At 37.7% G+C, this 19,031-nt stretch overlaps 1 protein-coding gene across 2 annotated transcripts in view; it reads right to left on the reverse strand.

The window, feature by feature from the left end:
* Window positions 1-289: 289 nt before the first annotated feature.
* ZC3H8 (zinc finger CCCH-type containing 8) overlaps window positions 290-19,031 on the reverse strand; it is a 30,246-nt gene continuing 11,504 nt past the window's right edge. Inside the window, exons 2-8 of one of the 2 annotated variants that reach the window (XM_081264037.1) lie at window positions 16,811-17,040; window positions 15,319-15,452; window positions 13,439-13,561; window positions 12,646-12,759; window positions 11,544-11,651; window positions 9,812-9,859; window positions 290-927 (exon numbers count right to left, since the gene is read on the reverse strand). In XM_081264037.1, coding sequence (XP_081120163.1) covers window positions 9,827-9,859; window positions 11,544-11,651; window positions 12,646-12,759; window positions 13,439-13,561; window positions 15,319-15,452; window positions 16,811-17,040 — 742 coding nt within the window. In that variant the 3' untranslated portion in view covers window positions 290-927; window positions 9,812-9,826. Of the gene's footprint in view, window positions 928-9,811; window positions 9,860-11,543; window positions 11,652-12,645; window positions 12,760-13,438; window positions 13,562-15,318; window positions 15,453-16,810; window positions 17,046-19,031 lie in introns of both variants that reach the window. The other variant, XM_081264036.1, reaches the window with a different exon arrangement.

Here is a 19,031-nt window from a genome sequence, read left to right on the forward strand (position 1 = left end):
GGACTATCTAGCTGGTGGTGTTGCTGGGAGGTGGCAAAGCCCTTTAGAGGTGGGGGCTAGTCTGTAGCCTTTGGTTACATGAAAGTGTGTCCTTCAAGGGGCTACTGGGACTCCTGCTCCTCATCTTTCTCTTTTTCACGTCCCAGCTGCCCCAAGGCAATAGTATCCTCTGCCATGTGCTCCCACCACATGCTGCCTTGCCACAGGTCCAAGAGTGACTAGGCCAACTGACCACACCATGTCTCTGAGCTGCTAGCTGTGAGCCAAACTCAACTTTTCCTCCTTTTAAGTTGATTGCCTTGGGTATTTTGTCACAGTGATGAAAAGCTAACCAACAATAAATATTACATTTTAACAGAGAAATTAATACCAAGTTTAGGAATTGTAAAGCAAACATCACTCTACTTTATTTAAAATAGTAAGAAGCTGGAAACAAATGTCCAAAAAGAAACTGGTTTAAAAAATCATAAAGTCATACTTTATTTAAAAAGGAACTGAGTGGTCTTTAAGTGTACATTGCAAAGTATTTGGTGACACAAAGAACTATTTTTGTGTTATCTCAATGTGTTCCTAACAATTTTTTATCCTCAAACCTCCTGCAATTCTTTACCCATCCTCAGATAGACTAACTTTGCTTCCCACTGTATTGAGACATCTCCATTAGAAGACTTCTGCAGTGAGTCACAACAGTCACCAACCAGTTAGCATGTCTGCTACGCCTGCTCCTCTGCTGTGCCAACAGCTGGAACATCCTGTGAAGACCAACCCCTTCACTGGTGCCTGAGATTCCGTCCTCCTCGCCACCCATTAAAGAAACTGAACACCATCACAATGACACCAGAGGGCGCTCTGCATGAGGAATCCTGTAAACTACCCCAGATCACCAGTCCAACAGGCACAGGCAGGAGCACTCTTCATTTATACAAGCTGCAGGAGAAAACAGAGAACAAAGCACATCAGCTCATGAAAATTAGCAACTCAGCTGCCCCATCTTTGCCTCAGGCATGATGGTGCAGGCCTGTAATCCCAGCAACTGGGGAGACTGAGGCAGGAGGGTCACTAGTTCAAGGCCAGCCTTAGCAACTTAGCAAGGCCCTGAACAGCTTACTGAGACTCTGTTTCAAAATAAAAAGGGCTGGGGATGTGGTTAAACACCCTGGGTTCAATCTCCCACACCAAAACAACTGAACAATTAAAAAAAAAATCATGTAGCAGAGGAAAAAAAACACAAAAATCCAAATGATTTACATACTCTTTTTTTGGGTAAATCAAAGAACACAATAAAAAAATAAAATTAAATTAAAAACTAAAACCATACCGTAAACTTGTATATTAAAAAAAAAAACTAACATCAGAAGTGGAAATAATGAAGTAAGAGTTGACTGATCTCAGAAATGATATAAGAAAAACAAAATCATCAAAAAAATGACAACTGTTAAGATTTTGATGAAAACATAGTAAGAAATATTGAGCAAAAGCAGAAAAAGGAGAAAAAAACCAAAAATGAAATGAAGTACAATTTAATGAAGAGCAAAGAAAACATGTTCTAGAGAGGAAGAACATGCAAATGTCACATACAGCTATACATGACAAGTGAAGCCAAATGGTCAGGTGGATAATTGTGAATGGGCTTAAATTCACTCATTGGGAGAGTTTGTATTTATTCTACAAAGGAAAACTCAACTATTTATGTGCCTACAAAAGCCAAACTAAAAGTTTTTCAGAAAAACTAAAAATAAAGCAACAAGCAAATGAATAATTAAAGCAAATGGAGCTGGGCACAGTGGCGCACACCTGTAATCCCAGAGGCTGAGGCAGGAGAATCATGAGTTCAAAGCCAGCTCAGCAAAAGAAAGGTGCTGGGCAATTCAGTGAGACCCTGTCTCTAAATCAAATACAAAATAGGGCTGGGGGTATGGCTTGGTGATTGAGAGCCCCTGAGCTCAATCCCTGGTACATACTCCCTGCCCCCAAAGCAAAATGGAGTACGCCAGCAGCAACTCAGGAGGCTGTAGCAGGAGGATTGCAAACTTGAGGCCAGCCTCAGCAACTTGGTAAGATCCTGTCTCAAAATAAAATAAAACATAAATAAAAAGTGTATGGGGGCGGGATGGGGCTGTGGATCAGTGGTAGAGTGCTCACCTGGAACATGTGAGGCACTGGTTCGTGCCTCAGGGCCACATAAAAATAAAGGTATTGTGTCCACCTACAACTAAAAAAGTATTTTAAAAAAAAGTATATGGGGAAAGTGCTCCTGGGATCAATCAAAATACAACCCCCCCCCAAAAAAAAGGGCAAACTGAAATACATTTCAAGTTGTAGTGTAGAATCTGAAACCATATCATCTTTTGTACTATTACATTAATCTAATAGTCTGTATGTAGATAGGATGGATTTTTACCCACAGATAATTTATAACCTCATTCATTATTTATTGGGAAAATATTAGTTTACTAAGTTAGCCAGACCTTCCAAATGTTTTATTATATAGTGTTTTTAAAACATCATTCTTTAACATCGCCAATCTTACCAAAAAGACTTTAGGTTTAGGAAAGCTTTCAAGCTCACAGAAGCAGATCAGAAGCTCTGGAATTGTATTTTAACTCAAAAGTTTGACTTATTATCACTGATGACAAATATTCAGTTGTCCTTCTTGAAGAGACAAGTTCACTCACTTGTGAAAAGTGCCTGCTATGCATACATCTATGTGTTACAAAAAAAAAAAGAGTACACCCTGCAAGTAAAACTAGTATTCATGATAAAACAGGGCTGGGGGTGCAGCTCAGTGGTAGTTTGCCTAGCATGCATGAGGCATGGTTCTACCTCTAGCACAGGGAGGGAGGGAACAAGGAAGAGAACCCACCCACCCCAATTCTGCTTGCCACACAGCGGCACAGGGCTTTTCCTTAAGAATGCCATTTTGTGCAGAAGTACTTCCCACATCTTCATATTTTGCTACACTCATGTTGAACAGGCCTTACGGTCAAGGTTAAATAATATCCACACTGTTTACTACTTTTTCAAGGACATGTCTGAATGAATGTGTGAATGTGGCACCGAACGCAGAGGTTTCCAGAAGGGAACTCTACTCAAGTTTTAGACACTGGACAGCCCCCTGTAACAGACATTCTTCTAGTGGAAATGCCTCCATTGTTTCTCCATTAAAGAGAAGGCTGACTTTCTTATGAAAGTAAAACACGATTCATCATGTTAAGAAAGTATCCATCCAGTGATCTTATCTTCACACACACACACACACACACACACACACATCATTGTATTTCTACACACTAACAATCTGAAGAGGAAATCACAGACTTTCTCTTCACAACTGCGTCAACAAGCTCTCTGCTTCCTGGCTGTCGAGAGTTTTCGGCTTTCCCCTGCCATGCCTTCTACCATGATGTCTGCTTCCCCTTGGGTCAGCCACGGACTGAGACCTCAGAAACATAAAAAGCCTCTGACTCCTTCTGTTCGAGTTCCTTGACAGAATCTGCATGGTGATCCAACAGCGGACTGCAGCCAGATGACATGGAGCCCCAATTCCCTGGAGATCAAGGGATGAACTAAGCAGGGACTTGAAAAAGATCCCTTTTGAAATGAAAAACCCTTTCCTGATAACTGCTTTTACTTCTTCCTGTTGAGGACAGACTTCAAGGAAATAGGAGACTGACTAACTGATTTTACATTTGTATGATCACCTGGCTTTTGCTTCTATACAGTGTACTGCAGTCTAGCTGTTTCTCCCCAGTTTTACTGAAACTGCATAAAATTAATTTCTTCTTAAAAAAAAAAAAAATCAAAGCCCCTGGACTGGAAATGATACTGTTAAACTGTCAACACTACCCAGAGCACTCTATGAATTCAAAGCAATCCCTATCAAAATCCCAATGACTTCTGCAAAAAATAGAAAAATCCATCCTAAAAGTCATATGGAATACTAAGCAACCTAGAACAACCAAAACAATCTTAGAAAAAGAGCAATGTTGGGGGCTAACACTTCCTGACTTCAAAAGTTACTACAAACCTACAACAATCAAAGCGGTGTTGTGACAGCATAAAAACAGACATACATATCAAAGGAATGGAACAGAGAACTTAGAAATCAACGTTCACATGCATGGGCAAGTAATTTTGACAAGGGTGCTATGATCATTCAGTGAGGAAGGGAAAATCTTTCAACAGATGGTGCTGGTAAACTGGACACCCATATGCAAAAGAATGAATGAGGACCGTTATCTCACACAATATATACAAACTCACTCAAAATGGACCAAAGATGTGAACATGAGAACTAAACCTACAGATCTACTAGAAGAAAATCTATGGGAAATGCCTTGCAGGGCCAGGTTTGGCAATTTCATGGCTGTGACACCAAAGATACAGGCACCAAAAGAAAAACTAGATATAAACTAGAATTCTTAAAAATTAAGAACTTCAAAGAAGACATTTGGCATTTGTTTTTTAGGGATTGGCTAGCTTCACTTAGCATAATCTGCTCTAATGCCATCCACTTCCCTCCAAATTCTGATTTTGTCATTTTTTAATGCAGAGTAATACTCCATTGTGTATAAATGCCACATTTTTTTTTTATCCATTCATCTATTAAAGGGCATCTAGGTTGGTTCCACAATCTTGCTATTGTGAATTGTGCTGCTATGAACATCGATGTAGCAGTGTCCCTGTTGCATGCTCTTATTAGGTCTTTAGGGAATAGACCGAGAAGGGGAATGGCTGGGTCAAATGGTGGTTCCATTCCCAGCTTTCCAAGAAATCTCCATACTGCTTTCCAAATTGGCTGCACCAATTTGCAGTCCCACCAACAATGAACAAGTGTACCCTTTTCCCCACATCCTCACCAGCACTTGTTGTTTGACTTCGTAATGGCTGCCAATCTTACTGGAGTGAGATGGTACCTTAGGGTGGTTTTGATTTGCATTTCTCTGACTGCTAGCGATGGTGAGCATTTTTTCATATACTTGTTGATTGATTGTATGTCCTCCTCTGAGAAGTGTCTGTTCAGGTCCTTGGCCCATTTGTTGATTGGGTTACTTGTTATTTTATTGTCTAATTTTTTGAGTTCTTTGTATATTCTGGATATTAGGGCTCTATCTGAAGTGTGAGGAGTAAAGATTTGTTCCCAGGATGTAGGCTCCCTATTTACCTCTCTTATTGTTTCTTTTGCCGAGAAAAAACTAAAAATTAAGAACTTCTGTGTGTTAAGGATACTATCAATGGAGTGAAAAATTAACCTGTAGAACGGAAGAAGATATCTGTTTAAATCATACATCTCACAAGTGATTACTACCCAGAGTACATAGAGAATGCTTAAAACTCAAAAACAAAAGCACAATGACACAATTAAAAAAAATGGGTAAGGGACTTAACAGTCATTTCTCCAAAGATTATATCAATGGCCAACAAACCCTTAAAAAAGTGCTCATATCACTAAATGCAACTCAAACCATAATGACACACTATTTCACACATTAGGATGACTACTGTAGTTATATGTCAACTAAAACAAAAATAGTTAATAAGAGTTGGTAAGGAATTAGAGAAATTAGAACTCTGGGTCCAGCACTGTTGGTGGTAAAGTAAAATGGTACAGTCACCGTGGAAAACAATATGGTCATTCCTCAAGAATTAGACATAGAATTATGACATGATCCAGTAACCACTGCAGGGTGTACACCCAGAAGAACTGAGAGCAGAGTTTTAAAGAGAACTGTGCAGCCATGTTCACAGCAGTGTTATTTACCACAGCTAAGCCAGAGGGGACCCAGATAGCCACACACAGATGAATGGAGAGCACAATGTGGTTTTATATGTTCACAGCCATGGAGAGAGGAAATTCTGATATGCTATAGTACAAACGAGCCTTGAGGACATTAAGTGAAATAAATCAGAAAGGATCAACGCTCATATAAGGATGCTGCTTATATGAGAAACCTACAGTAGTTGAAAGCAGATACAGAAAACAGGATGAATGGCAGTTCCAGGGTCTGGGGATATGCGGAATGGGAAGGCGCAGAGTTTCAGTTCTGGAGATGGAGGGTGGTGACGGAAAACAATACAAGTACACTCAGCGCTACGGAACTATGTAACTAAAACTAGTTAAAATGGTAAACACTGGCGGCTGGGGATGTGGCTCAAGCGGTAGCGCGCTCGCCTGGCATGCGTGTGGCCCGGGTTCGATCCTCAGCACCACATACCAACAAAGATGTTGTGTCTGCCGAGAACTAAAAAATAAATATTAAAAATTCTCTCTCTCTCTCTCTCTTAAAAAAAAAAAAATCTTCTCCAAAACACTTATGTATTATTTCTCTGTTTTCATTCTATCTTTAAAAAAAAAAAAAGGTAAACACTGCATTTTACTACAATAAAAAACAAATCTAAAAAGTATCTGTTTCTATTTTAAGTGTTTGGGGTTTTTTTGTTAGGAATGAGCATTGAACTTGGTAGGAAGATTTTCAGCACCTAAGAAATTATCCTAAAAACTGCTGTTCTGTTGTTTTACCCAGGATGACCTATGTTGAGTCCCTTGTGGGATGTTTTGTTTTGTTTTGTGGTGTTGGGATCAAACCCAAGGCCTGTGCATTTTAGGCAAGCCCTGTACCACTGAGCCTCACCCTCAACCAGGACTTTTGACTTTTGAAATGATCTATGTTACCTTGACAAAAAAATATTTAATGAAAGAAACACAACTTTTGGGATGTAAGTGGCATGGTGTGTTTAAGGGAGATTTGTGGGGTTAGAGGTAGGTTAGAAAAGAAGAAATGCAAGTAACCTTGGGGCAAAATAAGGTAAAAGAATGTAAAAGGAATGATTCAATAAAGGACAACTAGTTAAAATGGAAATTAATATAATATAAAATAGTATTAACAATGCAAAGTTGATTCTGTATAGAGGATAATGTAACTGTCAAATCTCTAGACAAGCTGACCAAGAAAAACAGAAAGCATTCAATATAAGATCATAAAAAGGTAGGTATAACTGTAATTGCTAAAGACATCAAGAAGAAAATAAGCTGGGAATGGTGGTGCATATCTGTAATCCCAGCAGCTTGGGAGGCTGAGGCAGGAGAATCGTGAGTTCAAAGCCAGCCTCAGCAAAAGTGAGGAACTAAGCAACTCAGTGAGACCCTGTCTCTAAACAAAATACAAAATAGGGCTGGAGATGTGGCTCAGTGGTCAAGTGCCCCTGAGTTCAATGGCCAGTATCCTCCTCCCCCCATAAAAAAAAGAAAGAAGAAAAGAAAATCATAAACATATGCCACAATATCCCAAAACTCTCTATTTAAATTTAAAAATTGAAGCATAGTTCTGCTATGTAGCCTGGTCTGGTCTCTAGCTCCTAGGCACAAGACATCTTCCTTCCTCAGCCTCCTGAGCAGCTGGGACTTAAGGTGCATGCCACAGTGTCCATCTTATAACTCCTTATTTCAGAACTTGCCATTAGGACAATGTGACACTCTGTAAGGACAGACACATGGGTCAATGGAACACAAATGAGAATCCAAAAATAAACCCACACATTTATAGTCAATTAATTTTTAACAAAGGTACCAAGGGAACTCAATGGGAAAGGGGTAGTCTTTCTAAAAAATGGTACTGGGACAATTATGTACTTACATTTAAAAAGATTAATTTAGACCCTTAACACATGATTCCCACAAATTAACTCAAAATCAATCAGACTTATTAAATGTAAGAGTTAACCCTAGAAAACTTCTAGAAAAAAACTTAAGACCAAACCTTGTGACCTTCTGTTAGGCAAAGAATTCTTAGATATAACAGCAAAGGCATGATCCACAAAACAAAAAAACTGATAAACTGTACTACATCAAAATGAAAAGTTTTATGCTTCAAAAAGACACCATTAACCATTAACAAAACACAACAAGCTAAATACAAATTGGGACAAAATATCTGCAAATCATATTATCTAATACAAGACCTAGAGCCAACATATATAAAGAACTTCATAAGAAAACATACCAGTTAAAACATGGGTAAAGATCTGAATTGACTAACAGCAATAATCATATAAAAAGATGCTCAACATCATCAGTCATTAGGAAAATGCAAATTACAACTACAACGAGATATCACTTCACCTCTATCTGAAAAACTGTAACCAAAATGACTGATGGGCTGGGGCTACAGTTCAGTGGTAGAGTATTTGCCTAGCATGAGTGAGGCCCTGGGTTCCATCCCCAGGACTGAAAGAAAGAAAGACAAACACAGTCACATAAGTGTTATTATAGTAATTAGGGTAGTTTAATATTAGAGAAACAGATGACACACACCAGAGAGGGATTACAAATTAGTGGGACAAACATTCTTTTTTAATTAAATGATACTTGGGAGATTGGTTATTGGTGCAGGGGGAAAAGGAGAATAAAAAAGAGCAGAATGAAGTCCCTATCTCAACCATTAAGAAGAAAAGAAATCAAGTCGCCTCACTTCTTCCTTTTCCCATTTAATAGCTCTTCCCACATCTCAAGTTCAAAGGGCCTGGCCACGTGACTAACTTTGGCTGATGAGTGGTTAAAAAGTTAAAAAGTGATGGCTACAGGAGGCAGAGCCAATCCTGCCAAGGCCAGCTGAGATCAGCTTGAAGATGCACAAAAAATAAACATTATGTTACTGAAAGTATCACACTGTTTTTTAAAAACCATTATTGTGGCAACTGTTCACTGATAAAATTCCCAATGAATTAAAATATAAATGTATAAAGCAAAATGCCAACACTTAAAAAGAATGTTACATGACTTCATGGCCTCAAGATAGGGAAGAATTTTAAAAATAAGACACAGACATAAAATCAACCATAAAGAGAAAGTATTCTGCCAAAATTAGTCGGGCTCAAAGAAAGTGAACAAGAGCCAGCAAAATGTGAGAAGACCTGCCCGCATTCTTCAAAGGACTAACTATATCAGGAATTCATAAAGTCAGTGTATAAAGGCAGACTATTAGATGGCATTTCACCAAAAATCAAACTGAAAAGCCAGTAAATGTAAGAAAAGATGCTGGACTTCACGCAAACAAAACTTTTTGGTTTAAAAAGAAAAAAAAAATTAGAGTACTGACAGTACAAGTATTGGCAAGGAGTTCTGTACATACACTTTATGGGATATTAACTAGGGCTCTGCTATTTTCTCAAAGACCAAAACAATACTTGAAGAAAACACTCTGAAATTACTACTTGACTATTTGATGTAAGTCTAAAACATTTATCAACCATGACTCAACTTTCCCTTTAAAACTCTTTGTAACAGGAGTACTACTTCTCTTAATTACTTTGCTTTCCTTGGTATACTTTACTATCTTAAATTGATACAATTCTACTCCTTGGTATACACCATGGAGATTAATATGTGGAGTTTGTATATGAATATTTATAATAACACTTTACATCTTAAAAAACTAATAATAACCTAAATTTCCACCTAGTATAATAAACCATAACATGTTCATAAAATAAAATGCTATACAGGACTAAAATGAATGAATAAATGACAGTTGCATGCATCCACATGAATGGATTTTAGAAGCATAAGGTTGAGTGAAAATAGCAAATCTCCCATTAACATATAGAGTATGACACTGTTACCATAAGCAAAACTAAACCTATGTTCAGTGAATTACACATACTGGTGAATCCCAGAAAGACAAGTGAAGAACACAAACATCCATGACAGACAAACTCAGGTGGGGAGAAGGAAAGATGGAGAGCCACACATCTGTGAATATGTATTTTGTAATATTTTTAGAGACAGACAATAAGTAGCAGTATATTATTTTACCTTTTTATGTCTATTTTATTTGCATGACTTCTTTTCACTATCCAAAACCTAATAGGAAAAAAAGATTACATAATAATTTTTATACATATTAATGTCTAATTAGGTACACCATCATTCTTATACTTTTTAGATGAATCCAGCAAAATTCATCCTAATAATAACCTAATAACTACTACAAGAGGAAATGAAAAATCAATTTCACACTTATAATTTTCCCATGTTCATAAAAATAATAATTACATATTTTTAGCACAATTTCTAATTCCAGAGTAACTTTTCATATTTTACAACACAAAAATGTTTAAAAATAAGCACCAACTGAAAGTAAGTTCAACACCTAAATATTCATCCTGCATCTTCCATGAAGAGGAGATTCTCTTATACAATAACAGAACAGCATTATTCTTCCCAAGATATCTAATATTGATATCATAACATTAGCTAATATACCATTCATATAGAAATTTCTCCAATTATCCTTTGTAGCTTTCTTTTTCTAGATCAGTCATTATCAAGAATCACTTACTTTATCTGGCAATTATGTCTCATTAACTTATTTTTATCTGGAACAATCTCTGTTATGGTCTGAATGTTTGTCAGTCCCCAAAATTTATATGTTGAAATTGTAAACCCAAAGGTAAGCCCTCATGAATCAAATTAGTGTCCTCATAAAATAAGCCATAAAGAAAGAGCTCATTTGAGTCCCTCCACCATGTGTATATACAACATCAAGGGAACATTTTATTTTTCTTTTTTTGCTCAAGAGAACTTCTATTGTATATATATTCCATTTAATTTTGAAGCGACCACCTCCGTCTAATAAACGGTAAATGAAAGAACACAAGTGACTACAATTTCTCAATAATCTTTTCTCACAGACCAAAAGAATACTGAAGAAAATATTCTGAAATTACTACTAGTATTCTTTGATGTAACTCTAAAATCTTTATCAACCCATGGCATATTAACTTTCCAAAAATATGCCATTTTATTTATTTTGTTTTATTTCCCATCCCATCCCATGATATGATACAATACTGGGGAATGAACCCAGGGGCGCTCTACCACTGAGCTACAGCCCCCGATCACTTTTTAACATTTTTGAGACAGGCTGTCGATGAGGCTGGCCTAGAGCTTGTGATCCTCCTGTCTCACCCTCCCAAGTCATTGGAATTACAGGTGTACACCATCCAGTCTGGCTTAAAACACTATAATAGAAGTACCACTTCTCTTAATTGCTTTGCTTCCCTTACTTTAGTTTAGATATTAAAATTAACTCCACTGAAGGTTTTCAGAACATTACAATTTATGTCACCAATGAATATAAATATTCCTTTTAGCTACAAGAAAAAATAAACAAGTCAGCATGGGAGCGCATACTTGTAACCCCAGGAACTCAGGGGGCTGAGGCAGGAGGATCACAAGTTCAAGGCCAGCCTCAGCAACTTAGCAAAACCCTTAGCAATTTAGTGAGACCCTATTACAAAATAAAAGGACTGAGGATGTAGCTCAATGGTAAAGCACTCTTGAGTTCAATCTCCAATAACAGAAATAAGTAAATAAATAATATAAAATACACTTACACACTAATAAATAATTTTCCAAATGGAAATAAATTCTTGGATAATTATCAGTCCTAATATATCTAATATACTAACTTATAAGACTTATTATTAAAGAAAATTTTATTGAAAAATAAATATTAATAAAAAAGTATTAAAATTGTACTTACTTTAGCCAGCAGTTCCTGTGTTTCAGCAGTAAGTGGAGCATGTGAAAACTTGCAATATTCTCCCTGATAACATTTTGTTCCTGTATGGTAAAACTTGCAAGGATATTCATGTAACCCAAATGTTAAGGAAGTAAACAATTTTAATCAAACTAAATAATTTGTTACTAATTTTCCTACATAAAGACGACTTTTCTTGCAAGTAGAAATACTGAATTCTCTATTTAAAATATGAAATTAGATGGGCCTGGAGGTATAGGCCTATAATCCCAGCAACTTGGGAGGTTGAAGAAGGAGGATGCAAGTTTGAGGCCAGCCTCAACAACTGAGACCCTATTTTAAAATTAAAAAAAGACTGGGAATATAGCTCAGTGGTGAAGTGCCCTTGGGTTCAATCCCCGGTACTAAAATAAATACATTTTTACAACTTTAATATTATTTTCTAGGAAGTTAGAATTGAAGACTCCTAGCCTTTTTTTTAAAAAAATTAAATTTCTTCTCAGTTGTAAATGAACACAATACCTTTATCTTACTGATTTATTATTATATGGTCTTGAGGATTGAACCCAGTGCTTCACACATGCTAGGCAAGAATTCTGCCACTGAAATACCCCTCCCCCAGCCTTATATAAACAAAAACTAATTTTGTGGTGACCAAAGATGCTGTCACTCTCAAGGGTTTAAGTTCCATATTTTTACAAGATGTCTACAACATATACAGAAAACAAGCACAACAAATTAAGCAATCCCTGCTTTTTTTCCCTAAATAAAGTACCCTATATGAGTACAAATCCAGTTAGTTAAATGTCAGCAGAAAATCTGAGGATATCTTTCTGGGAGATGGGTAGGTCTCCTGAACCCACTATACTACTGGGTTGAACAGAAAGGATCTTCATTTGAGAGATTTTCTAAACAATCCCTCTTTTCTTTCTTACCGGGGGGTGGGGTGGGAATCTATGTACAACTTAACCACTTTGATACTAAGTTGAGCTTATATAGTATAATGTTATAGCTTCAACACTGGCTTCATTAAAAATCTGCACATTTAAAACATTCATATAAATACCTATGGAGGGTAAAGTTATTGTATCTTATGATAAAGGATATTATGCAAATATAGACAGTTTTCTCCTCTGGTACAATAACCCTGTACATAAAACTTACACATTTCCTTCTTCTTCTCTATCTCTGCATCATGATTAAATTTACACTGGTCTCCCTGGGCCAAAAAACAAACAAAATAAAACAAAAACAGAGACAAGTTATTATTTCTCTTACTTAAGTAACTGCAATTTAAATCCTACTAAACTTTAAATAAGAAAACAATTATAGAAAGATTTTAAGGTCTTAGAATATGGTCTAATTCTTAACGTGTTACTTCATAAGCTCATGATATGTATCTGCTTAAAATTTTCATAAGCCTTAAACATTTTAAAAACAAAGTATATTTAAAATTTTTTCTATTTTTTAAACATAAAAGAATACTTCACTAAAATTTTCTAACAGAACTTTCTCCAGTAGGAAGCAGTTATTAAATCCTACAAATATGATGAGAGGGTCAAACGAAAATAGCAGTATGTTTTATTTAGAATATGAGTACATTTTTATTATCACCTTACATTTTAGTGTGTGTACATGTATATACGTATGTATACACAAACACACACAATTTTTTTTCCCTGTCCTAGAGACTGAACCCAGGGGTGTTTAACCACTGAGCCACATCCCCAGCCCTTTTATTATTATTATTATTTTTTATTTTGAGACAGCGTCTGAGTTGCTGAGGCTGGTTTTGAACTTGCAATCCTCCTGCTTCAGCCTCCCAAACTGCTGGGATTACAGTTGTACACCATCACACCCAGCCATTTTAGTATGTTTTTGCTCGCATATTTTTATACCTTAATACATTTCCTTTCAAGAAAATATTTGCAGATTTGTTTTCCCTGGCGTTCCACTGTATGTTGGTTGATGAATCCCTGACTCATTCTCACATGCTGCTGCTTCTCTTTAGGTTTATCTTCCTTTAAAAACAAAAACAAAACATCAAATGTGAGAAAAATAAAAATATTTTATTCTGCTCACAAAATTAATCTACCTTTAAAATATTAATTTGTGTCTGTTCTTCCTCTTTGTGTTTGTGTGTGTGTGTGTGTGTGTGTGTGTGTGTGTGAACCCAGGGGCACCCTATCACTGAACTACACCCCAAGCCTATATTTTATTTTATTTTGAGATAGGGTCTTGCTAAGTTGTCCAGGCAGGCCTGAAACTTGTGGTCCTCCTATTTCAGTCTCCCAAGCAGCTGGGATTACAGGTGTGCACTAACTGTGCCCAGCCCAAGTCTCCTAAAATGGCCTTCACATGTTAAGATTTGGACTTTTGTATATCAGTTTACAATTTTTTTAAAAAATATTTATTTATTTATTTTTTTAGTTCTCGGCGGACACAACATCTTTGTTGGTATGTGGTGCTGAGGATCGAACCCGGGCCACACGCATGCCAGGCGAGCGCGCTACCGCTTGAGCCACATCCCCAGCCCCTACAATTTTTTTTTAAATTTCAACAGCATTCCATCACTGAATATTAGTATTTGTATAATTTAAATATTTCATTATACTTTTCCCTTCTTTTGTAAAAATGAATGAAAAAAGTAAACATGAAAGCAACTTTACTTGTGATAAAAGTGAATCCTAGGGCCAAAGATCTCTAGAATAATGGAGACAAATTTGAGAAATCATAGAATGGACAAAAGCAGTGAAATCAATAGTTTTTATGAAATGTTCACAGGTGTGAGCTGAGGATACAGACCAGCTGAAGTTAATAAACTTCACAGTGTGCAAGGGCTGTCAGATCCGGATGCATCATCATGTGAGTCAATGTAACTAAACAGTTGTGAGCATGGAATAGAATGAGGAAACCAGCCAGCCCTGGTGTGGTCCTAGCTGACTATGGGCAGTTACTGAACCCTTGAGCTTCAGATTTCTCATTTGTAAAATATGGAAGCAGGGATAAATTTCATATAAATTTGTTTCAATTTACAAAACTTGCTTTCTTTGTTTTGAGAAGGGGTCTGGCTACACTGCCCAGGCTGGTTTCAAACTACTGGGCTCAAGTGAAGCTCCTACCTCAGTCTCCCAGGTAGCTGGTACAAGGTACACACTACTGCATCCAACTAATATCTGGTACTTCTAATATTTTAGTCCCCCACACAGGAGGCGGTGACCAAGTCTAATAAAAAAAATTGCTAACCAGTTTTAAAGCCCTCAGAAAAGCAGAATTCAGAGGAATCACTGATTGTTCTACCCTAAATACATCTGCAGACCAAGGAAGAGAACCTCTACAAAGCAAAAATCAACATATCAGGATGACAGGGGGTGGGAGACTTGGTAAGGCAATGCTCAGATATAACACCCGTTAGAAACCCACAGGTGAGGGACTGCAATAAAGTAAACTTTGTGCCTTCTGTGGCCTTTGAAATGTCTTCAGGGCTATTTTATCTTCTTTCGGCAACACTCAAAAATCAAAGGCCATGTGCTCATGTATTCAGGGACGACAGGGAATGCGAAGGCTTAAAATGGTGCTGGCAGCCAGTGTGAGAAGGAAGGATGTTCAAAGGTGAGCAGAGGACCACAGAGAGCCCACTGATGGCAGGGACCTCACCTCTGGATAACTGACTCTGAGGAGTGCTCCCACGTGACAACATCAACCGCAATTCCTGTCACTGAGGTTTGAGACGAAATCCTGCAAGCATGCGGTACCCTATGAGCATATGTTCTCATACCTCTTTCTGTGAGCCACTGTTCCTCGGTAAGGCATTTGGTCCTTTGTTTCCAGGCCCAGGCCACTTTCGTTTCATTTTCTTCTGTTTACCATGCTTGTGACCAGCTTTAAGGTTTTTATTTTTTGGTTTAGTAGCTAAAAACAAGAAAGTTTATTTTTAAAACGACTTAAGCGCTGATCCACATGCATCTTCTTTTAAAAAGCAATTTACCTGCAACCCTGCCTGAATTAAGTCAACAGGATATGTTACATTCCTCAGTAAACTACCTGCTATCTGCAGGGGTTATGCAGGCTCAAAATACAGACAAAAAGAAAAAAAGTTACCCTGAAGCCATGGGAAACACACGCAAACACACACACACTTTCGTGACCCTTATACAGATGAGACCCCAGAACTCAGGAAGATAATTCCCTCTAACCATAAAATCTGTAAAAACAGGTTTGAATTAGAATCCGTTAGCATGGGCCAAAGTCACCTACAGTTGTAGGTCATGGCAATGGTGACTTGAAAGTCTGAGGTCATTCTGCTGTCAATCAAAAGTCAAGGTGGACCTGGGCAGGACTTTCTGGAATAAAACAAAACTGGAGAGCAGGAGGAGCATACTATCGTTCTCCTGAGAGGATCCACTCTCTCTTTTAAGAACGTCCCCCTTTCCTTCTTCCAGTAACTGTTAATAAACTCGTGACTATTACTCTGAGTGACATATTTGAAATCTGACGTAATTATAAGAATTGGGGTTTGAAAGGGGAGGCCCTTTGTGCTGCCTTGATGTCACAGAAGACCTCTGCCCTGAAACATTATTAGGGGAGAAAAAGCAAGATAATTGAGAAATCAGTCTTGTAAGCTACAAGCCAGATCCTTTGGAAGTGTTCAGGGTATGATGATCTAATTAGGAATTGCCACAGCACTGCAAGAGAAAAAAAATTCAAATGTTTCACATGACCTCACTTAACACAGATTTTTCACTGAAAGTATTTTTTATAAATTAGTCTACAGATGTGTTTTGAATAGAAGAAACACTTGCAGGAAAAAATACAGTAAAAAGAAAGGACTAAGAACTTCATTTATAATTGTCATTTGCCCTCGTATCTATGTTAAAACCCATTTTAATAGTGTAAAAGAATACATTTCTGCATGTAGTCTGACATACAGCCATTCCAGCCACTACTTTTTAAGTGACAGCAATGCAAACAGGCACTTCCTGTCTCCACACGTGCAAAAGCCAGGGCCTTAGCCTTCTCCATTTAGATACCGACAGAACCTTTGACAAAAGCCTGCCTGCAATCCCCTAGCTCCTCATGTGAACAGTGAGCATTTGAACATAGCCTGGCCAGATCGCAGGTGGGGTCTGAGACCATGCAAGACCTATGAAAAGATCCATGAAAACCACAACCCTAACATGAGGTAAGTGCAGAACCCCAGTGCCTGTATATGGGCAACTGCGACTGCTTCTCTGTCAGACTTTTAAGAGGTATAATAGCTTGGTGCTTACCCTGTCGGCTATCTTTTGCTCCTTCTTTCTTTGTAGATTCTTCAGAAAATGGTAGGGGCTGAGCAGCATTTGCCATCTCTTTAGCTTTTATGTACTGCTGAAGCTCTTTGGCAAAATTGTCCTCTGTTTCCAGGCTGCACACATCATTATCACTGTAGGAATCATAGTCTTTACTTCTTGATTTTCTACGGAGCAAAACCTTTGGTGATGCTGTGGAGTTTCCAGAATGCCTAAACTAAGTAAAAAATTAAAATTCCAAATTTAAAAACTGAGCAAGGCTAAAAACAACTTGGTAACACAGAAGAAATAAGACTGGTCATGAATAGATCATTGTTGATACTCCGTGATGGGCAGATGGGGTTCAAATACTATGTTCACCACTTTTACATACTTGAAATTTTTCAGAATTAAAAAACAAACAAACCAGCCTGACATACCCATCCTTAAAGATAATTTGAGAGAAGATTCAAAATTTCTACACTGTATGCTTTTACTGAATTAAAGTCTAAACCCCCTATCTTAATTACTGGGTAAGAGGGGGTTATAGGATTACAATTCTCACAGTGCATTTCTTTCTCTGCAATGATGATTAAGTTTAAATGTCCCAGTTCAGGAATTTAATATTCCAAAAAGCACCCCACAAACTGTAATATCCCAGTTTGACTTAAGATACATCACAGCTACCAAAGCAAGTCCTTCTCCTGGAATTCACAGCAGTGGTGTCAGCAAATACCACAAGAAGAAAGACCTGTCCTGTTCTCTGTAAGACTCAACATTCATTCACTTGTTCACCAGCTTTGTGGTGCAGGGGGTCAAATCCCAGGGATTTGTACACTCTACCAGCCCTATTCTACCTTTAGGACCAGTTCTCTACCCTGTTACTAGACATGTCCCAAGGTAACAGCAGAAAACCCAAGCACCCAATGGAACAGAAACCCAGCGATGGGGAGCCCAGACTGATCATAATAGATACCTCAGAATTTCTGCAAAAAAAAAAAAAAAAAAAAAAAGAAAAAAAATCCCAAGTACTGGTTATTTAGGTGGTGACATAGTATATTGTTATATATTAATGTGTACAATGTACAGTGCATTTTAAATAAAAAGTTTTTTTTTTTTAAATGACCAAGTACAAAAAGGTTACTATTCTGATGTCAGGAGATGACATGCCCGCCATTACAGTGGCCAAAGATCCTGCTCCAAAGCATGCAGTGGAGGGGCTGGAGATGTAGCTCAGTAGTAGAGCATTTTCAGAGTGTGTGTGAGGTCCTGGGTTCTACTCCAGCATCACACACACACACACACACACACACACACACACACACACACACACACAGCATGCTTTGGGGACCTGGTCTTTTATTTACTTTCCCGTGATAACTAAGGCAACAAAACAAACAAAAATCAAGAATAACTTAATGGTTTACTTTTGATGGTTAACTTCAAGGCTAGGAATCATACACCAGAGGACTGATTGTAAACCTAGAAATGAACTTGCTGCCTGCTTAAAGAATTCTTGGGCTAAGGAAGTTTGTTAATCTGACAATGACTTCAATGTACATTTTATCTTCATTGCACTAGACAAAACTCCAATTCATCTACCGCTTTCAGGTTACTACATTCCTTGACTCCAGTCTTCACGGAAGAGTACCTTTACCACAGGATAAATTTAACTGTGTACTGACAAATTAAGGGTTGGCAAACATGAGTCTGGCCTTTTTTTTTGGTAAATGAAGTGGATTTTTGCTTGTGTGTGTGTTTGCTTTTTGAGGTTTGCACGTTAGGCAAGTGCTCTATCACTGAGTAACATATCCATCTCTCCCTATCTTTTGATTTTGAGACAGGATCTCGCTAAGTTGCCCAGGCTGGCTTTTGATCTTCCTGCTTCAGCCTCCTGAGTCACTGGGTTTACAGGCATGTGCTCTCATACATGGTGTAAATAAAGTTTTACTGGAATACTGTCACACCTATGCACTTTGTATTGTCTTGGTGGTGACAGAGGCAACATGGCCCACAAGGTTGAAAAGATTCACTAACTGGTATTTCATGCTGGCCAACCTTGTGATAGATTATTATGTTTACCTTGGTTATGGCCTTTATCAAGTATAGAGGAAACCAAAATATTATCCACTATGCAGTAATCTCCATGAAGTTTAGTTTAATCAAATGCACTGAGACTTCCTCCAGTGTATCTGATTCAAAATATCACAACAATCCACTTACA

Source organism: Spermophilus citellus (genome assembly GCF_964194105.1).
Source record: "Spermophilus citellus genome assembly, chromosome: 13".
Lineage (NCBI taxonomy): Eukaryota > Metazoa > Chordata > Mammalia > Rodentia > Sciuridae > Spermophilus > Spermophilus citellus.